Source organism: Daktulosphaira vitifoliae, unplaced genomic scaffold, assembly GCF_025091365.1.
Source record: "Daktulosphaira vitifoliae isolate Bord-2020 unplaced genomic scaffold, ASM2509136v1 Scaffold_1, whole genome shotgun sequence".
NCBI lineage: Eukaryota > Metazoa > Arthropoda > Insecta > Hemiptera > Phylloxeridae > Daktulosphaira > Daktulosphaira vitifoliae.
The window spans coordinates 64,422,243-64,445,373 of record NW_026099572.1 but is presented as its reverse complement, the minus strand read 5'-3'; the positions used below and the strand labels follow the sequence as shown (position 1 = coordinate 64,445,373).

Genomic DNA, 23,131 nt, shown 5'->3' with positions numbered 1-23,131 from the left:
AATTGAAAAAATATTTTTTCATGTATTCCATAAAATATAAAAAATACATTACATGTATTCCGAACGTAAGGTAACCTATCTAACTCATTGTTATAATCACGACACTCTAATTTCCAATGATTTTTATGTCAGACAGATATTAATAACGTATCTTGAAGTAAATATTTTGCTTTTTATTAAATAAATACCAAAAGAAAAAACAACATGTAAGGCGGTGCCTATGCCTGAAAAATAGGCATCATAAGGCTTTCTTAGTTATTATAAATCAATTATTAGTAGACAAGTAGAGTTGGTAGTAGAAGCAATCAACTTTCATCAATTTAATTCAATATGCATTGTCTAAATGGCCGTTAGTTATAACTCTGTTAAAATAAAAAGAATTTAAAACTTTTTAAATTTCAAGTAAAAAAATAGGTAAATTAAAAAATCTGTGTGAAAACGTTTTTATTGTCATAAATAAACATATAACATTATTTTATCATAAATTATACAAGTAGAAATAATTAGGTTGACATAAAATATTTAAATTAAAAAAAAAAGAAAATGATTACCCAAAGTCGATGTTCATCGCTCGGTAATTTGATTAATATTTCATATCTCGATTGTACAGTAGTAATGAGTTAACATAACAACAAAATGATTGAAATACTTCAATTATATTATAAAATATAACAAATAAAAAAAAAATCGATTAATTAAGGAACAACTAAAGTTGTTGTTGGATATAATTGGTGTATGTTTGTTTTTCATACAGTTGCGGCTCATCGTTGATCATCTTTGCCCACGGGTGCTCTATAATGCCGTATTGTATGTCTGTTATTGTTTTGAAAAGTCTTTCATGTAAAGAAGATGAATGTTCCATGGTTAGCAAGTTTATGTCCTTTCCTTCGTATAAAATTGAGGATATAGGGCTAATGACAGCAGCTGTACCACTTCCAAATACTTCAAGTAACTATAAAAAAACAAAAAAAAAAACGATAGTGAACAGAAAAATTATAAATAAAAAGTAAATAATTAAACATTGAAACATTGAATAAAAATCGTGGGAACTGATAACAAAAAACTGGTATTGTTAAAAATCAATAAAAACCAATATATTATATATTTAATGCAGTATTATAATTTGTAATCGTTTTATTTTATATCGTAACGATTATTATAAATGTGGAAAAAGAGTTTGCAAGTTAGCGGAAATATAGTACATGGTCAAATAATGTTTTGATCATTACGTCAAGAGATAAAAGTTTATCAAATTTTTATAAGCTTTTTTAGATAAAGGCTGTTTTCTTCGAACTAAAAACAGCTATAGTGATGTAATCAATTATTCACTGAAGCGTTATTTATCTTATATAGCCATTTTTACTTCTCTTTATCAGTAGTTACAATTTCCATGCTTTTTGATTTTAGATTATTTGATTAAAAATTGATAAAGTAATTTTTTTTTAAATATAACATTACTATACCTATTGTTAATGTAGTTAATATTAATTGATAGTACTACATCCTTAGTAATAATTGTCATTGTGAATATCATTTAGGTGTTATTCAGTAAAATATATTATGTGGCATTGACAAAAAAATTATTATTAGTGATTAGATCTTACTCTTTTATTTTCATTAAGCTCGATTAGTTCGTCCATAGTGAAATTTCTTTCTTCTACTATGAATTCTCCCCATTGTCTGGTCAATTCTAGTACAGTTTGTCTGGTAATACCCGGTAGTATTAATCCGTTCAATGGAGGCGTGCACAATACTTTTTCTGTTAATTAAATAAGAAACGTTGGGTAATTATATAAACAAAAGTACTTAATAATCATAGTCCTAGACATACCGGAATTAGACAAGTTAATGATTGTTCAAAAATAATTATCGTTGAATATAAATGAAGTATTGAAAATTGTAATTGTGAATTTCAAAATTAGAAATTGTAGGAGATTTAATTTACATTTGTTTTAAAATAAATCTTTCTAGTAAAATTAGTTAAAAGTGGAATGTTAGAAATTTTCTTGTTTTCGAGTAAAATTAATTCATTAAATTTCATTTATTGAAATTCATGTAATATTACTAAATGTATCAACCGTTGAGTTTTAATTGATTTTAAGCTTTCAAAGATGAAATGTCTCATAATAGACCAAAAGTAAATCTGAGTATTATACAAAAAAATAATAACTTACCCCCTTTTTGATTTTTGTAAAACATAAAAACGTTCATAGTTCCGGCTTCAGTGACTTGTCTGTCATCGCCATACAGCCATAGTAACTGATGACATCCATATTCTAACGCCAATTTCTAAAAACAACATAAGGTTACTTGTTAAGTTGCATCATTGTTTGAGGTTGAATTGTCCTAGATGTTAAAGAGTTTCTCTACAATTATAATCGTAGAATAATAATTAACGGTATCTCGACGTGTTAGGAAATAGCCTTTTCGAGAGATGCGAAGTTCGATCGTTTATCTCCTTAGCAATAACGCTCGCGATATTATGGATATAAGTATATGTATATTAACACACACACACACACAGAATAGCGTTTAGAGTAGCCCATTGTTGTTGTTTTGTTGTCGTTATCGTCATCGTCGTCTTCCTACAAGACCGTTTAGAGTTTTCTCTCGGTGAAAACTTTTAGACGCTTCCGGAGAATCGCCAAATAATTTAAGTTTCGATTAATTCCTTAAGCGAGTATAATAACTCGCAAATTAATTTAAACTCAAAGCAAATAGATTTGTTGTGGAAATAGAGTACAAAAATAATGAAAACACAAAAATCTCATTTTAAATCCATTGTACTCAAATATTCAATTGTTGTTTGAATAGAATTCATTTTATTTTACGACGAGGACAAAATTTTAATTATTTTCATAGTTTTTATTATAATTATAATATTAGATTTCCGAATGCAGTGTGTGCTTAACCTTTGATCGGTTAGGCCTTGGCTAGACCATCAAAAGAAATTTCTATTGATGACGAATTTTTATGGATTATGCGAGTGTTGAAATAATTAACGAAAAGTAAATACGATTTTGATTGATATTTTTTTCCACTGTCTCAGAATGGTATAAATAAATTGAAAAATTGAAAAAAAGTAGATTGTTAAATTAACGGGGTCGTCACTAAGTCAGCATTTTCTACATGCGTGATATTTGAAATAATCTGAGGAGTATAGTATTGATAAGGTAAAAAACATAATGAAACGATAGACGATAGACGATAGAATTGATAAACCGAGTTCTTAGTTCGTACTGTTTCAATACAGTTATCGACACAGACATTTTTCTTAGTAGTAAGTACCTAAGTGCAATTTATTTATTATACTTGTTATTCAAAATGTGAGCCATTATCTATTTTATATGATGACATTAAGTTAAAAAAATCTATACTTTGGATAAAGACCATTATGAAAAACAACAATTTTTTGAATTAGGATATAATTATAACTAATTTTGTTGATTCGTAGCCTTTCATGAGAACAAATTGTTGTCCTAATATTTCAACAAACAAATCTGTTGGTTACATATAATTTCACTTCCTTTTAATGATAAAATAAAAAAATACAATTAACCATTGAATAATAATCAAATATTGATATGTCATTTATATTTGCTCTTTGGCGCTCGTACGATTTATTTATGACCGTTTTGTCTTCGAACTTCAATTTATATGTAAGAAAGTAAATGTTTATAATTCTCGGAAATTTTTACTTAATTCGACTTAATAGTCAGACTTGTTAACTTTCAATTAAATATTTACCTGTGGGTATATGGTAGATGCGTAATTAGCACCCATTTTCTTGTCACCACTACCACCCGGCCATGCTCTGGTAAAATTAGGGTCAGCCATAAGTCGAACGGATTTAAATTTGCTGGAGAAATATGGACCAACGGGGCACATGATTATGTATAACATGGCTTTTTCAGTTTCTCCTACGCCGAGAGTACCCTTCAGAATAAAAAAAAGATTAATTTTTAAACATTTTCACTTGTATGTGTTCTTTATACATTATTAAAGAATTATATAAATAAAATGTTAAAATGCAAAGGCAAACAAACCCATCTCTGAATTTGTATGGCTAAACTTTCATTTCATTAGTAATAATTTTCGTAATTAAATGTTCAAATACTTACATCTGTTCCTACCAGGTTTGGTCTTATGTACATGCTAAGGGGTGCTGATATTGGAAGCCATTCGTTATCTATCATCACTAGCCGTTCGATGTACTTTAACAGAATGTCTTTGTCAATTTGTGGTAGTCCGGCCCGTTTTGCAGAAGAATTAAACCGGTCAAGGTTGAGGTCGGGTCGAAATAAGTTCATGTGACCCCGAACTGATCTATACGCTTTCATTCCTTCAAACACCTATAAATAAAAATTTACTAAATATTTTGTAGTTTGAAATTAGTATTAACTTTCTGAAAAAAATAATATATTAACTTTAATTTTGTGAACAAAAAATTAACATTTCAGATATAACGAAAAGCTATTGGATTATCAAAATTTAAAAATTATTTTCAACAATCGATAGGTCATGTCTTAATTTTTACAGCCACATATTGATTAAAGTTTAACGATTGGTATTTATCGACAAAAATATTATTTTGAGATAACAATTTTAGTTAATCACCTTGAATTTAATTCAGCGTGATTAAGAAAAGTTTGCTTGACGATTATTTATAATCGAATTATTAATATCTTAGGTACAAAAAATTTAATTGCCGAGAAAGTGATTGCGAGTTATACGTGACAAATGATGTAATTTTATGGTTATATTTTATGACTGGATGTTTTTTTATAATGAAAATCACATCAATATTTTCCCAATTAAAAACAGTTAATCACAAAGTAATATGTCCCTGCGTATTGCTAACTTCGTGACCATAGCAGGCAATATGATTCAATTTATTTTATTGTAGACGACGTTTTGTATCGTTTGTATTTAGTTTAGGGTCGGACATTGACCTACAAATGATTTAGCTGCACAAGGACGGCAGATGTTTACATCCGCAATGTTATTATGTAGGAATACAATGATTATTTAAATTCATATTTGTACATGAATTTGTGATTTCTTCTTAGAAACTTGGTTAAAAATATATTTTGTAGAAAAATAAAATAAATGTATTTGATCTACTATTGTAAACTATTTTCTATATTTTTGAATTTTATTTAAATTTATTTCAACAGAACTACGAATTCACATAAAAAATAACGTTTTACCTAGAAGGATTGTAAAAGAAGAAACAAAAATTAGTATAAAAAATATTTAGTGCGTTTACAACTTGTAATTACATCACAAAATATCCTTTAAAATTTAATTACTCGTAAGAAAAAACGATTTGATGTTTTTTTGTTCATTTAAAACCCTACAAACTGTAAATACCACAAATTTCAGTGTAAGTTTTAATCGAAAATGTTTGTAAATTAAAATACTTCAAATTTGAAATGAAAACGTGCGAGTTCAATAGCATTTCAAAATATTTCCTTTGTGTTCATTAAAATAAATTAACAAAAATAATTTTGCACTAATAAATTTCAAGAATTAATTTTAGAAATATTGAATGGCTTATAGTTTGACCTAAATTTTTAATTATGCCATTCGTTACACGAGTAAAATTATTGCATAAATTTATTTTATTATTCAATATTTTTTTACTAATCTAAATTGTTATGAAAAATGAATTGTTTGGCGTTTAAATGTTACGTTAAAATAAATTTTAAAGCTTAATAATGATTTTTAAGAATAAAGTTTCAAATAACAAATTACTATGGTGAATATTTTAGTTGTGATGCTTAATAGCTATATAAGAAAAGAAAATTAACAGCTGTTTTTTTATAATTGTTTTAATAATTTTAAAAATCGACATTAATCTGTGTTACCTTTAAATCATTCCATTAAGCATACATTTAATTATATTATTAAATAGTTAAATACAAACTTAAATATAAGACATATTTTTATTAAATATATTTAAAAATTAAGGATCTTACTTCAGTTGCATAATGAAGGACTTTGGCAGCTGGGTGAAAGCTGAGATGTTCCATTGGGGTGATGTAAGGTTTTTGCCAACCACCGGCGTGTTTATCGTAAGATATCCTAAGCATATGATCAGTGAATAATGTACCGAATTTGATATTAGCGCCACTTTTAATGATATTAACTGCATTTTCTTTTAATTTGGACGATTTTGATAGTGTGATATCGATTTCTGTATCTATGTGTAAAGGCTAAAACGAAAATTCACATTGGAAATTAGTTGACTTTAAAGGAAGTAGTCTACCGATTAGCGATTTGTTTAGATTAATTTAATGACTAATAACAATAGTTAATGCTTTTTAAATCTAACGTGTTCCTTGTATTTTTAATTTAATAAAAGACAATGTTTGTCATTGCGGCATTGAGTCGTAAAAGCACTAAGATTGATGACATAAATGTTGAAAATCGTGTCTGTATCTGTACCTTATCTGAATCTCTGTGAGACACTGATGACTGATTCCTTTTAGCCAAGAGATGTTGAATGCATAGTACTTTTCTGCAAGTCTAAAATTAAAAGACAAACAGATTTTTATTTTATAATTATGATAAGAAAACTATTTGATAATAAAATTGTATTTATTTTAATAGCAATAATATTTTAATTAAATTGAAAAAATATATATATTGTTTTTTTGGTGATATTATTGGACGAATCCACGATTTTTACCTAATAAATATAATTATCTGCATAAAACGGTGTAGTTTACATAGTATAATTTTATGAAAAAGGTTTTACGTAGTTAACAACATTAGGTTAGGATTATTTTTTTGAACTTAAATACACAATAAAATATAATTAAAATTTTGACCACTACTATTTTTTTGCGCTTATAAAAAATCATTGGTAACATGTGTAAACAATGACTTAAAATTTACATAAAGTAATAAGTTTCAAATTAATTTGAATTTAGCTTACACTACTCGATCAAGAAGTAAACTCACTTTTCTTTGCCTGAGAAGCTTTTGAGTAACCGAAAGAATAGGATCGATAGCCGTCATTTTATAAATAAACAACTAAATATTAAGGTAACCGAAAAAAAGATAAAAATTATTTTTAATTATAAAAAATAAAATGGAAAATAATTATTTTTGGAGTTAAATTTACTTTTATTAAACACGTATAAATGAGTAAAAAAAATCAAGTCTAGAAAGCGGCGTGAAAACTAGAAATTGTGAATTAACACTGAAATCAATTTCTTATGCCGTTTATATAAATAATCGGTTATTATTAGTTAACGCGTGAGCTTTATCTAAGATTTAATCTATCATTAGATTGTATTTATCATCCGCAGTATTATTAAATTTATTACGTTCATTAGATGTTAATAGAAGTGGTAATTAACTACTAAGCTCTAGTAACTTCCGACCAATCGAATTAAGCACATAGACAATTTTCTTGGTTACGACGGGTCATTGAAGTTCAAAAAAACTTGTTTTTAGAGGAAGGAGAAACGTGTTAATATGCATAAGTTTTAATTGATAAGCACCTGACGTAAATAAACATTTTTTTTTTGGACATTTTTAATTATTGAAATAATTATATATTCAATTAGAGTATTCACTTTTACATATGTAAATGAGTAGATAATAGATAAATACTTAAAGAAAATAATACATGTATATGTATATGTGTAACTTCATTTAAAATGACATTTTTTTGTACACATTACTATGAAAATCTATTATTCTATTTTTATTTTAATGAATGTATCAGTAACATTTTTCAGTTAATCATTTATTATGGAAAGGCTTTAACTTTATTTCATTGACAAGATATATATGGTGATTTCCAATTAATAAAAATACCTGGTATAAAAATTGAGTATTATGTTACTATGTAAGTATTATTAAAAGTAAAATATATTTTTTTTTTGAGACATGATAATAAAATCATCCTGCATAGAGTAAAAATCCCTCCATGTTTTAAGTCTCCTTGGCTTTATTTAATCTCCTACATAATCTTTCTATACATTAAATGTGTCATGCAATTTGAGACCCGAGTCTTGCTTCAAAAATGTTTACTATGATTTTTCGTCTCTAAAAAGAGATAATCGGATGAAAATCCTTCAACACTCGCTCTCAAGTATACAAAATTTAGAAATATATTTTTTAAATGACGCCCAATTCTCTGGATATCCATAGATTCTAAGAACTTAATGGCATAATCAATGAGGAAACATAATGTTTAATTCTCAACTATTGTCGTATTAAATTTAGTAAATTTAAGAATAAAAATTCACTCTAAAATTTTTTTAGTAATATCTTCCGTATGAAAATTCTATTGACTATTTAAATAAAATGATTACCTTTTAATTTTTCATAATTCAATAAAATATTTTTTTTTTATCTAATAGCTTGTCTGTTTAAAATTAGTATTTTCAAAATGTATGCCAGTCATTATTATTAGAATATTTCCCATGTTCAACAAAATTAGTATTATATTGATTTAATGATTTAAAATTAATGTGTTTAGCATCAGAATTTACAATATTATTGTGTCCAAAACTCTTTTAAATTGTAAAAGACTATTGAATTAAAAAATAATTTTATGCTAATAAAAATAATTAACAGTAAGAATAAAATATATACAAATTATACTTATATTAAGTTATATTATATAATTAATCATTAAGGGAAAGATGTTTTTTTTATATTTTTCTTATAGGGTATATTATTAAAATATTTGAAATAACTTGAAAAAATTTCAATTTGTCCATTAAAAAGATAAAATTTTTCTCTTTAATTTTCAAAAATTGAGAGTTAAAATAGGAGATTTCCCGTATAAGTGTATTTTAATTGATTGTAATGATTTGATAATACAAGAAAGCTTTGAAAATATACTCCATCGTGTGTATTTTCCAATAGGTTATCACGGCAAAGATTATTCCAATTAATATAAGTAAAACCTTTGCTACAATAATTAAGAAATAGAATTGACGCAGGCGCCCGCATCCATTAATATAATTCTATCATATTATTTACATTTAAAGTTTAAAACATTTAATGGAATAAAAACATTTGATTATGCTCTTTTAAAATAGCCTAAAAATTCAGTAATAAAGTAAATGTATCTGTTCGAATATGATGAGCGACGTAGTTTTTGAGATCAAGACGATGATTTAAAATATAAAAACAACAACAATTGCGTTATTCATTCTTTCTCGTCAATTGTTGACAATGGGGATTACTATAAGCTTAAAAAACATTCAATACTTATACAGTAATAATATGTGTTACAGTAATAACATTTATTCGTCATTTCAAACAATGTTTTTCACAAAAGTAGGTCGTAAATTGAAATTCAATGAAAAAATTGAGAGAGGAATTGGTCTGTACAACGATTATTTAAAAATGTCGTTGAAAAAAAAAATGTATTTAATGTATAAATCGATATTAAACTAAAACATGAACAGAGAAAAAAACAAGATAATTTTTGTTTAAATAGTTAAAAGAAAATCTTGATTTTAAGGAGTATTTTCAAAATTAAAATATATAGTAACAAATTTTAAAAACATAATACATTGATTTTAGAAGTTTCATATTAAGTTCAGTAGTACGTTTCATAGTTACATATTATTATAAATTATAAAGAAAAACAAACCAGTGACTTAAATTCTGTATTCACATGTGATCCACTGTAAATTGTATTTTGAACGCGATTTAAAATAGCTTATGTAATTTCTAGGGAAATTTACTATTTGTTAGCTTTATCTTAAAAAGTTTTTTTATATATAGCATAATCAACGTTTTATAACTATTTTAAAAGAATGGAAAGATAAACAAGTTTGTATATCCGCATATTATTATTTATTATGTAAAAATTATTATATAGAGTAAAGTGTAGTTATTGGCACATTTTAAACTATTTTATCAATAAAAGAAGGTGTCATGGTTTTTGAAATGAATTGCTTATGTTTAATAATTAAGCAAACTATCTGCTTTATATTTTTGCCAATAATTTCAATATTTATTTGATTGTGAAAGATATTATGATCAATTTAAAATGGGTGCTAATAACAATTCGTAACCATCTAATCTGAGTAACATCAGAGTTCTTATGCAAAAACTAAGGTATCAATAATTATATTTTTTGAAATTCTTTTAAAAATCTACCACCTAAAAAACAAAATAGTAAACTTATAGGAATTCTAATGGAGTGGTACGAATTTCAATAACAATTTTGATTTATAAAATATGTATTTATTTATTTAAAGTGATAACGCCCATTTTAAATTATAGTTCACAAATATACACAAATTTGATTAAGTATAATTAAAATTTTACAGAATTTATATATGAAACTAAAAATTACCAAAAAGAATTAGTCTGTAAACGAATTACTAATACATTAAAATAGGTAATAATACAAGATGATAAAAAAAATTACAACATAATTTATAATATAATAGAACAAGGAAAAAAACGCTTTACTAGGAAAATTACATAGCGTGCTTGGATTTNTCTGGGAAAATTACATAGCGTGCTCGGATTTCCAAAATTTTTTTTTTCAACGAAAGTACTCGGTCACCAGACTCCGGGAAAATTATTGACAAAGGTCGGAAAATTTTTGNACTAGGAAAATTACATAGCGTGCTTGGATTTCCAAAAATTTTTTTTTCAACGAAAGTACTCGGTCACCAGACTCCGGGAAAATTATTGACAAAGGTCGGAAAATTTTTGCCGCTCGCCCGCGAGCGTTTTAAAATTTCGACCTTTTTTGAGAAAAACGCTCGCTGACGCCAGCGTTTTACGACTTAAGGTTTGAAATTTTCATCAGACCCGCCCAATGACATTCCTGAGATATGATAAAAAAATCAATTCAATCCGTTCATTTTTCACTGTTTTACGAGCTTTTTTTTTCATGCGCTCGAGACGCCAGGGCGCGCCCCCCGAAATTCTTGCGACACTTTACGACATGAAAACGATTTTTTTTTCCACGCGCATTGTTGTATTATGCGCAGTGATTCATTTCTGCTCATACGTTTATTATGAACCTTAATTATATGGTGTATTATTATTAGGACACTATTTTGCATTTGACTATATTTATCAAGGAATTTTATATGTTATATATAAATTTCATGACGTTATAACTATTTAAGTTTGTACTTTCATTATAAGAACAGTACTAAGTACATAGTTAATAATTTTCTTTTTTCTCATATATGATGTATGAGACTATGAGTTTATCTTTTGAATTGGGATTCATCTATGATAACTATGATGTTCATCGTTAAATCGCAGTTACCAATATATTTATCAAAATTAAACTTTTAATTTTATTTTTAATATTAATTTTTTTTTAATATTAATTTAAATTTAAATTTACAGTGTGCCACTTATAATAACCTGCTAAATTTTTTTTTAATTATTCTATAATATAAACACAATTATTATAATTGGATTATTAATAATTTTTGTGTATAACAGGGGTGTATTTAAGAGAGATTTGCCCCTCCTTGATCAAGCGCTATCAATATTTTTTTAGGCAACTTCTAATATATAAGGACCTAATGTCCTTTTTTTTCATCATTACTTTAATCTTGGCAAAAAAATTTCTATAACATGTTTAACAAAGTAAAAAGTATTAAATTTCCTCCTAAAATAATTTTTGAATAGGCCTTAAGGGAATACCTCATTAAGAGGCTTCAACCTTATACCCAATACATTTTACAATATTCTCTTTTTGAATTTTCTTGATTTTAATAATAACATTTTTAGATATAGTTTTCACTGATTCTGAAGTAATATTTTTTCTGAAAAACACTTATCGTGCCCGGCGTAGCTGGGTACTTTTACCGGAATCAGTGGCCTACTTATGATGACGGCCCGAAGAGGCTTACGCGCCGTAGGCGCGTAAGGCTCGAAGGGCCCCGGGTCTGGGGCGGAGCCCCAGCTAGGCGAAGCCTAGTAATTTATAAAAATTTAATCATGAATAAATAGAAAAATATATATATACATAATTTAAACAAGACAAAAAATTGTTATTGAAGTGAAGAATAAATGTATTTTTTAATTTAAAATAAAAATTAACGAACATATCAATTTCAGAGTAACAAGACAAGGGCATGAAGAAAGCGAGTTACAATAGATGTTTCATCAATATTTGTATTCGACTGGATGAAGTTAAGTACATTTTGACTTATTTTAGTTTTATTGGAACAACTAAACTGATAGAATATCAGCATCGATTGAACCGTTGAATAATTTACAAGCAAATAGTTCAATATTCAGTTTCCTAAAATTTTCTAGAGATAATAAGTTAATACTATTCATTGCAATCGACGAAAGAAAGTTCATTTTAGCACTCATTATTTTGTAAAATTTGTTTTGAATGTTTTCAATATTTTTAATAAGTTGTATTCCAAATGAAACTTTCGAGGCTAAGCGATACATATAATAACTTGACGATATCAGTAATAAAATCATGAATATATGATAATTAATATTAGATAACTATTAGTCTTAATTAATAATTAACATAATTAATGTGATCTTTAAAATTTAATTTACTATCAAAAAAACTCCAAAATATATTTCAACTTTAACACTATTAATTATACTGGAAAAAAATTTTACTTTTATAACTAAATAAGTATACTGATTAAAACTCTGGTGTTCTCCTTAGGGTGCCAATACCTAACTGTAAACTTATTGTTTGATATTTTGTAACATTTTATAATTTTTAGTCAATAATATTTCTTTCAACATTTTTTTGTTAATGTTTTGAGTGGACCAAGCCACTGTTTTATGTTTGACTTGTTGTAAATTTTAATTACAAATTCATTTTAGTGATATATTTCATGATGTATAATTTTTATAATTAAAAAAAAATATATTTTTATTTAAATTTAAAATGTGTATTAATCTTGTTTTTTCAAGGATCAGTGCTAAAATTAAAAATCTAAGGTAAAATATAAATTTTAATTTTAAATTTATATTTATCTAGTTTTTTTCAAGGTTTAGTGGTAAAGTATTTTGGTAATTTGTTTTATGGAAAAATAAGAGTTACATATATTTCTAATTTAATCGTGGATACATAATTATTTTCCTTAATAATACTGTATTAATTTTAATTAATATCACCAAAGTAATCATTAAATTTCTATTGATAATAGATATTTTGTTGTAATAGTCGATGAAATTACAACAAATTAAGTTAATGAAGAGCTTTCACATGATATCCAAGATAACTAATAACACTACGATCGTAAGACTTAGAATAATATTAGTGCTATCAAGCGTTTTAGATTTTCAATATTTGCACTGTACATTTTTTTACCATACGGTTTTTTTTTTTTTATTATATATAAATGACTTCTAAATTGGCCTATGTATGCTTCTAAATACTAATTGCTGAAAATACAAAGTACAGGGACGTCCGAAGAAAAATTTTCTAGGGGGTACAAAATTATTGACAACAGGTTAAGCTGTACAGGCAATTCTTTATACTCCATAATGTAATGTAGTGAAGAGACTCCTTTAAAAATTAATAACACAATAACCTACTGAAAATGACATTTTAGAAGGATTACAAGTGAGAAAAAAAGTCATAAATATGTATAAATAGAAATTTCTTTTTGAATTAAAAAAATTTATCCAACTCCCGAAATAAATTTATTACATAACACGTTCTTTACCTGAACATTGAAAACTTTGTTGTAAATATTGTTATATATTTGAAATATGCCTAGAAATAAACAGACAATACATTTTACTTCCTCTATTCATAAACCGTACAAAGCCAACTAGAGTTCGCTAAATAACACATTTGGTTTCTGAAAAACTGTTAGTAACAGAATTATTAGAAACTTGCCGCAGAATTTATTTTATATCGAGAGAAACTCGAATTCAAATCGAAAGATTTGATAACTAGAATTGTTCGTTTCTAGTTAGTTTTTCATAAGTTACATGAAAAATCCCAGGGGGTGTAATGGCACTTCTTGCCTCATCATCGGACGTCCCTGTCACAGTACCTTAAATATCGATAGTAATATTATATTTTATTGAATATTTTATATTTAATTTAATAAACTTATTACCATATAAGAGTACAATATTTTAGATATATTATGGCTTCTCAGTACATTTTTATATAAATTTCTACTGAGTAATAAAAAATTTTTTTCATGACCTAAATAGTCATTTACAATGTGATAAAAGTATTTTTTTGATAAATATATGTGACTCAGTTGGTAAGGATGTGGTAAGAAATAAAATAAACCAAAAGACTAATTTGATTCATTAGGTGACATTCATGTCGCCTAGTTTAAAAATTTAAAAAAAATGCACTGCGGCTTTTATTTGAAAATTGCGTATCCATTCAACCTTTGTTATTGGATTCGACTTTTTACTAGATACATGATCTACTAGTATATTTGTTTATCGGCTATTAATTATGTAATCATAAATAACTTTTTATTTTATTCGTATAATGTTCGATAAAGAAATTTGTAGCCTTTGTAAAACAAGAATTTAGAATTAAATATAAACATGTCAATCAGTTCCTTAGATTTAAAGAGATAAAATTAAATATGTATTGTCTATTTTTATTAATGTATAAATATTACGCATGTCCTTTTAAAAGAATTTATTTCACTATCATTTAAAACTAAAAAATATAAAACTCATGTATACGTATTTTGGAAATAATGTTACCAAAATTAACACTAAACAAATACTGTTCATACATTTTAGTATTTTATTATTATTATTTTAAATATATTTTTAATTTTAAATATTAGAGATAAATAATCAATTCTTACTATATAAAATATGTTTTTATGAATAAAAAAAACTATTTTAAACATTTAATGTTAATGAAAAAATGGCAATTTACATTGATTTGATTTTTTAATTCTAATATACATTTCTTTGGTTAAATTTTAAATTGGATTCGTCTACGTTAGTTTGTACTATTTTATCAAAAGGTTATAATTTTATTTTTATCTTCGATGAGAAGCTGAGAAGGTATTAATTTTACTATAATGTGTTTTTTTATTTATATTTTTTGTCTGTTACCACTTTTTCTCAGCTCTCACTGAACCGATTTCTTTCAAAGATCGCAAGAATACAAATTGTATCTAGTCGAAGACATTACCCTTCAAAATTGAAAAAAATTTCCTCGTTTTTTGTAAATTGGGAAAATCTCCAAAAAAAATTACAAATTTATAAATCGGAATTTTTTGAAATTTTTTCAATTTTTTTACTTAAAACTGCCATAAATTTTTGAAAAATGTATAGATAAATACAATTTTTTTTAAATAGGTGTATTAGGTATTCACCTATCATTTGGTATATATATTTTTTATCTAACCATTCACCTGCCCACAGGTCAAAAGGAGGGGTCAAAATGACAACTTTTTCACAAAAAATTAACTTTTGAAAGTTTTCCGGAAATACTGACACTTTTATATATATCTTAAATTAAATTTTATGAAATATACTTTAGTACAGACAAAAAAAATTAGACCTCTGGACTTGTCTTTGTGGAGGAAATGGCTACCGTATTCAAAAATATGCTATTTTTGTGTTATAATTCTCGATTTTGTATTATAGTTTATTTCAAAATATCATGCAAAAGTTTTTGAGTTAGAAATAAATTTTTAACTCACTTGATTTTTATCACATTTAGATTCAACAACTTCAATGAATATCAATTATGCCTTCACTGTAGTCTCCCCTTGTTTAAAGAAATTTTTTATTCACATTAAATTTATTTTACTATGTGATTTTTTATTGAGGCTCACATTTATTTTCTCAGCTTTTATTGGCCAATTTTTTTTAACGATAACAAACTATTATCTACTTAAAGTATTACCCTCAAAAACTGAAAATATTTTAACTTTATCAATTAAAAAGTTATTTAGCCTAAATTTTCTGTATAGAAAAATTTATAAAGTGTTGCATTAAATCCTTTAATTTTTATACACACTTATTATAGAAGTGACAAAATATATTACTTTATCATTTTTTATTATCTCTCCGTAAAAATTACAATATTAAATTATTAAATATTAATTTCATACTATATTTAATTGCTATAATAAATATTTATTCATAAATTATTCTTATAAATCTAAGAACTACTAATCTAAATAGAAGATTAGTTAGTATTTAAAGAAATACTAAGCTTAATATAATTAAGGAAATAGGGTTGATGTGGCATTTTTGTGAGTGGGGGAAGGGGAGATAAAGTAATGTGTCAAGAAAAGTTTCCCATCAGGTTTATTATCCAAAGTTGTGAAATGGCTCCTATATACAATTTTTTCAAGCTACGACCATGTTCATTAATAATTAAGACCTTTTCATCGTCTACATACATAGTTGATTCTTGATAGTACATAGTTACGAAATCATTAATTCATAATGAAAATCGAACCATATTTTTTAAAAAGAAATCATTAATTTTTAATTTGTATGAGAAGAAAAGTACGATTAAAACATGTGTTTTTCATATTTCTTATTCATATCTTCCTTTAAATGTTCAATTAAATCTAGACGATGTCAGTAATATTGTTATCNCTTGATTTTTTTCGGTGTTTAAAATTTAATTACTCAACTTACATTCAGTACTTGATTGATGAAAGAATTTTTATTCGGTTCGTAAATATATTTTTATTTAGCAGACGCCCCCATATTTCATTTTGTATGTTCATTTATAACCCTTGATATATGTTCTACATAAATATTTTTTTTTTTATACAAAAAAAAACATGTTTTGAACATTTTTTTAAAGTTATTTTTAAATGTCAATGTTTTAATACAACCAAAAATGTCATTTTTCCAGAGAAGAAACGCATTTCAGTGTTTACACATAAGGGGTTTGATTCTGTTCCATTAAGCTGAATAGTTTTTCTCTTCCTCTTATGTATGTTAAGAGATGCTTAGGGTTATTTTTAAATAACTATTATATTTAACATAATTTAAATATTGAATAAATAAATAAATAAGATATCTATGGCATTTAATGCAAACAAAATCAATAAATACTCTAAATCTGATCTATTTCCGCAATTAAATTAATATTTAATAAAAAAACACTTTAAATTAAGTCTATTGTGGGTAGATTCTCTTAAATTAAAAACTCAAATAAATTAACGATATTAATAGGGACATGAAATACATTCATTAAAATTTTTACGTAATATATTTTATTTATTTTTATTAGATGCTATAAAATTAGATGACCTTAAAAATTAAAACAGTTTCAAATTTGTGTTTTTCGTGATTTTTTAGCGTTATTTTTTTCTGAATTATTTATTTTTCGTAAACAATTAATTGTGTATATGAGTTTTAAAAGAAACTTACTTTTAATGAGAATAGAATTTAATGCGGTAATTAATAAGTGAACAATGAACTTATAAATATTTTTTATTAATTTATGATCCGGCGATGTATAAAAAATTAAAATAAAATTATTTAATATTATTGTACAATAAAGTTTATAATTCAAATTGAGTAAAGGATTTTAAGGGTGACAGAATTTTAAAAGATCCTTCAACTTTTCAAGTAATGTTTAAAAATAATCAATTAAGTTAAATTTAGAAAAATTAACTAAGTTAAGCCATCAAAAATAAAAATTATTACTTGATTATTATTATTATTATTAAGTGATGTGTTGATAAATATTTTTTATTAGGTTATTAAAATAAGTATTTAATTTCTGTAAAAATTTTTAATTTTGTTATGTTGAAACTTTGAAATATTCTGAACTTTCAATTCACAGTAAAATAAAGTCAAATTTTAAGCAAATTCAATAAATGTATCGAAATATTAAGCTAATTTTTTAAAAGAAAAATGAAAGTGTCTTAGATAGGACTCAAGATATTTGCTACATTTCTAGTTTTTGTATATTTTTATATAAAATAGTTATTATAATACATAATTAAAATTATGTTCAATATAATGAAGCGTTTTAAAGAGAATTATTAGTACATTACCTAACTACAAACGTTGTAAAAAGCCTCAGTTATGAATTTTTTTGTTTTATATACCTGAATACTTTAATACAAATTTTAAAGTGGGATTAGTAGGTGTGGTTATTCTAATCAAAATTTTTCTCTTAATTAATTAATTGAAATTAGGCGGAGAATGACGTAACAGAATTACATCCCTACTGTTTATAATAAAAAATATATATACTTTTATTTTATAAGGTACGCCTGAAAAATTGATTACCGAAAATTTTCTCTACTTATGACACACTCATGGTGGTGTATGTTGAGATTGGCAAAGTAAATAAGATTCTAGAGTGTTTTATATTACAAAAAATTGTATTACTTAAAAGAGAACTTCATTAACATTATCATAGTTTGGATGGAGGCTTTAGCCTCCATAGAAGTGTTTGTAGCCCCCATCAATTAATTGAATTATTTTGTGAGTGGGGGAAGGGGAGATAAAGTAATGTGTCAAGAAAAGTTTCCCATCAGGTTTATTATCCAAAGTTGTGAAATGGCTCCTATATACAATTTTTTCAAGCTACGACCATGTTCATTAATAATTAAGACCTTTTCATCGTCTACATACATAGTTGATTCTTGATAGTACATAGTTACAAAATCATTAATTCATAATGAAAATCGAACCATATTTTTTAAAAAGAAATCATTAATTTTTAATTTGTATGAGAAGAAAAGTACGATTAAAACATGTGTTTTTCATATTTCTTATTCATATCTTCCTTTAAATGTTCAATTAAATCTAGACGATGTCAGTAATATTGTTATCTCACTTAAAGACAATAAATCCTTAGGTCCCGATGATATCCAATATGATTTTTTGTACCGACTATGAGATGATATGCTTGTTCTTTTTTCCCTTTATTTAATAAACCCCTTCAGGCAGGTGTATTTCCTTCTACCCTTAAACTAAGTCCCATTACTCCTATCTTCAAATCTGGTGATCCTTGTAAAATCACTAACTATAGTTAGTTATTATAGTACCATAGCTATCATCCTATCAGTAATTTGCCTCAATCATCTATTTTTTTGGAATTTCTTATTCTTAACTCTAGACGTCCTTTTCTAAATCATATCATTGTTGTTTTACATGTTTTTAGGCCTAGTCGTTCAACGGCCACTTTTAATTTAGTTCTAACTTCTTGTATATATGAGTCTTTTCGTGTCCATTACAAACTGGTGTGGCCTGTGCAGATTTCTCAAAGACATTTGATAAAGTTGATCATAGACTACTAATTAAATCTCTTGATATCTGTATTCAATTTATTTTGTTAATAGTGCAAATTCCCCTTATTTATCTCTGTCGTCTGGTGTTCCTCAGGGTGTCGTATTGTCCTCTCTACTTTTTTCTTTATACATTAAGTCTGCATTTAATATTTTATGTCCTTTTGGTATTTGATATCTCAAATCTAGTTGATCGTAAAAATACTATTAATCTTAGTTTTATTTCTGTTCTTCTTCATAGCAACGTAGATTCCCTTAAATTATTATTCATTATTAATTTTAAAACTCCACTAAGAATCACTCCTTCCTCTTTTCCTTTTTTTATTCCTCACTGCTCAACATCACATTGATTAATTTTCTAATAATATGGTTGATGCACTTTTAATGCTGACACCACCTTCTCATAATAGTTCAAAAATTAAAATTTTTTCTTCTCATTGCATGCATTAGTTAAATATAATTAAAATAATTTGTAAATACAATTTTTATTGTGTTGTGTACTATATGTAAATTTATAAATTGCGTTTGTCCCAGTTAAAATATATAATGTAAAGTAAATATAATAATTCTTAACAATTTAAAGTAATGACTGGAGATGAGGAGTGGGTACTGCTATTTTTATCATCAATAATTTTACGCCCATACTCTTCGTCACATATAGGTATAGACATGAGAATAACTAATTGTTAAAATTTTAAACAATTTTAGAATTTTTAAAATACATTAAAATATTTTTTTTTGTTATTTATTTTTAATATAAAAAACATAAATTTTTTTTTTCTTTTCATTTTTTCAACTTTTTAGAATTTTTCTTACAGACGATTTTTATAGATCGATAACAACTTCGGATAAGTACTTATCCATTACAAGTATTTTAATATATAGACTGGGAGTGTTACACAGGTTGAGTATGCGTTAGAAATATATAATAGTGCGAGCTGTATAATAATATTAGAAAAGAAATTATACAGCAATATTATTTTTACGAAACAATCGAAAATTATTTTTTTTATTTCCTGTATAATGAACGAAAATCGAAACACTCAGTTTTCGTTGATAAATAATGACGTATAACTTATGTGTTTTAAAATAATATGCAAAGTAAATATCGTTAATTATCTCATCAGCAATGTGACGTGTTAATACTTTTAAACTAATAACACATATGCTATTGGAAAATGATCGTAAATATTTTCTTTACCTTGTAAATTCCTTTAAATATTTAAAATAATTACTATGCTTTTAAATAAAAAATACTTTCACTTTTGAGCTTAGGTCAAAACTTTGAATGTTAATTAATATTTTTTAAATAAATAAATTTTGTTTTTTTAAATATTTTGTAAGACTCTTAAGTTGTGTTATTTGAGTTAGAACTAAATTATCCATAATGTTAATGATATTTAGAAGTAATTTACAAATTATTATATAGATTTAGATGCTAATTTTCAAGGAATATTAATTGGCTAACTTCTGCAATATCAAAAGCATTCCTCCGGCATACTAGTAATTCGTTAGATTACTGAAAAGCTGGTTAATATTGAACTTTAAAATAGACGTTAATAAGGGCAAAATCATTTCTAAAAAGTAGAGTGTTTAAGTAAAATGAAGTTCACAAAAAAAAAAAATGGGAGACATTATTTTTAAATTATTGTTATTAAATCTCACAAAAAACTATTTATATTTTAAACGATTAGAATAATGGACTCGTAAAGCTTAAAATATAGAGTATAGTTTGTTTATGGTATAGTTTACTATAGAATTTAATGTATTAAATCATGAATACTTATATATCATCCACGTCATAGATATTATCATTATTATTTTCAATCTATAAATGAAATGTAATGTTGTCATTGTAAATAATGGACAAATGAACGTCATTTCATGTTTTCTTTTTTGCAAAATATTTTTTTAGGCTTAGTATTATTTGAAAATCGAGATAAAAAATATCTTATTATTTTAAGTAAAAGAATGTTTTTTGTTAGTTTTGATTCCATTGATTAAAAGCAAGGTTGAGCATAAACAGGTTATAAATTTAAGTTAAACTGCGTATGTCGATTTTTCGAAATAATTCAATAGAAAGAAAATAATACACTATTTTTGTATAGCTAACAATAGAAAATAATTTTTTAAAACTACATTAAAATGTGATCACATTATAGACATGTATTTCTCAAATAAAAAAATTCTCATATTATTGACATGCGCGATTTAGCCAATAATTTGATGTAATTTTCAATAGTTTATAAAGAGGTAAATTAATTTTTAGATGATAAAATAGTATAAAATTATGCCATAATAAAATTAATTTTGTTTTACTTTTATATGTTTTTTGTTTCAAAAAAAAAAAATAAAATAATTGGAATGAAAAAAATTAGACCCTAAAAATGTTATCACCTTAGAATATGATATACAAACTTACTACCATTTGCATTAACATAATTTAACTCATCAAGTTGATGGAATTTTGTTAACTTTACTATTAACTTAATTTATTAAAAAATAATGGGTTAACTTTAAATATTAACTCGTTAGTTCATTGAATTATTTTTCAATTAATTTCAACTAGTTGAAAAAAAATCATTAACTTGGCCATACTTGATTAAATGTACTATTTTAGGGTCATAAAATGTAGGTTACAATAAAAGATTAAAATCAAATAACGTAATATTTATAATTAATATACATTGACGGACCTTACATTTTTAGTCAATATTATGGCAATAATTTTTATTCCACGCCTTTTATAAGTTCACATAATATTTAGTGAAGTAAAAAAATAAAAAATAAATAAATTTTATTTAATTCAGTATAGGCAATTAATTTATTTAGTATTTATTTCTCCATATATAAGTGATTAAATACTTTTGAAGTATTCCATATACCTTATAAGGATATCAACATTTTTTTTAATGGCAACATATATTTTCAACTAGTTCATGTAATAGAAAAAGATCCAACCTAGAAAATGATTGATAAATAACGACTTTTGAAAAAGAAGTTTAGGAGTTATGAATGTTTTTATTTTTAGGTGAGTGGATAAGCATGACGGAGAAAAATATAATGATTAAATTAACATAACCCACACTTTACCCTCAGTTTACAATTAAAGTGTTAGTAACTTTTGAAATACTGATTCAAAAGTTGCTATAGACAAGTCATTTTTTTTAGTTAATTTTTTTTATAAATATTTGTTTGTTGTTATTAAAAAATAAATAAAGTTGGACCTTATATAACGGATAAGTGATAGAATTAAATAATTTAACCACTTATAAATCAATAAAAAATATACTAAAAAAATTGTTTTTAATTATTATTATTTTAGAAAAAATCTATCAACAGGGATTTGAAATAAATTTTTTTTTCGTTTAAAGTTTAAATATATTATAGTTATTTAGTATTTAATTATAAGATAATTAATTATCTTATAATTAAGTTTTATGTTAATTGACATTTAAACATTATACAAATTTATGTTTTAAGTATTTATTATTAACACGTAATTCAATTTTTTCGGTTTAACATTTTAATGTTATTTAATGTTTACATGGTTCGAAAAGTAATTTACTGCCATAAATAGTTTAAATTCGGAGCAAGTGGCTAATTTTTTTGTATATAGATTTGTTTTAATTTAACGTTTGAAAAGAATTTATTTTTGTTTTAACAGGAATTGTTTTTATNGATTTGTTTTAATTTAACGTTTGAAAAGAATTTATTTTTGTTTTAACAGGAATTGTTTTTATGCATAATAAGTTGTATAATAAATTATTATTTATGTATTTAAAAATCTTTATGTTTATTTATATCATTTGTATAAATATATGTCATATGTATAAATTACTTAGTAGACGAACTAATTTAATATTAAAGTTTTTAATTTATGATCATATATCATAATAAGTAGTTAAAATCTCCAATAA

At 24.9% G+C, this 23,131-nt stretch overlaps 1 protein-coding gene across 3 annotated transcripts in view; it reads right to left on the bottom strand.

Moving 5' to 3' along the window:
• Window positions 1-427: 427 nt before the first annotated feature.
• The window catches only part of LOC126896601 (branched-chain-amino-acid aminotransferase, cytosolic), a 29,227-nt gene continuing 6,523 nt past the window's right edge, over window positions 428-23,131 (bottom strand). For 2 of the 3 annotated variants that reach the window (XM_050669536.1, XM_050669535.1), the window contains 7 exons: window positions 6,451-6,531; window positions 5,982-6,218; window positions 4,122-4,352; window positions 3,748-3,936; window positions 2,175-2,289; window positions 1,605-1,759; window positions 428-952 (listed from right to left, as the gene is read on the bottom strand). In XM_050669536.1, coding sequence (XP_050525493.1) covers window positions 707-952; window positions 1,605-1,759; window positions 2,175-2,289; window positions 3,748-3,936; window positions 4,122-4,352; window positions 5,982-6,218; window positions 6,451-6,531 — 1,254 coding nt within the window. In that variant the 3' untranslated portion in view covers window positions 428-706. Of the gene's footprint in view, window positions 953-1,604; window positions 1,760-2,174; window positions 2,290-3,747; window positions 3,937-4,121; window positions 4,353-5,981; window positions 6,219-6,450; window positions 6,532-6,969; window positions 7,140-23,131 lie in introns of those variants that run through there. The other variant, XM_050669537.1, reaches the window with a different exon arrangement.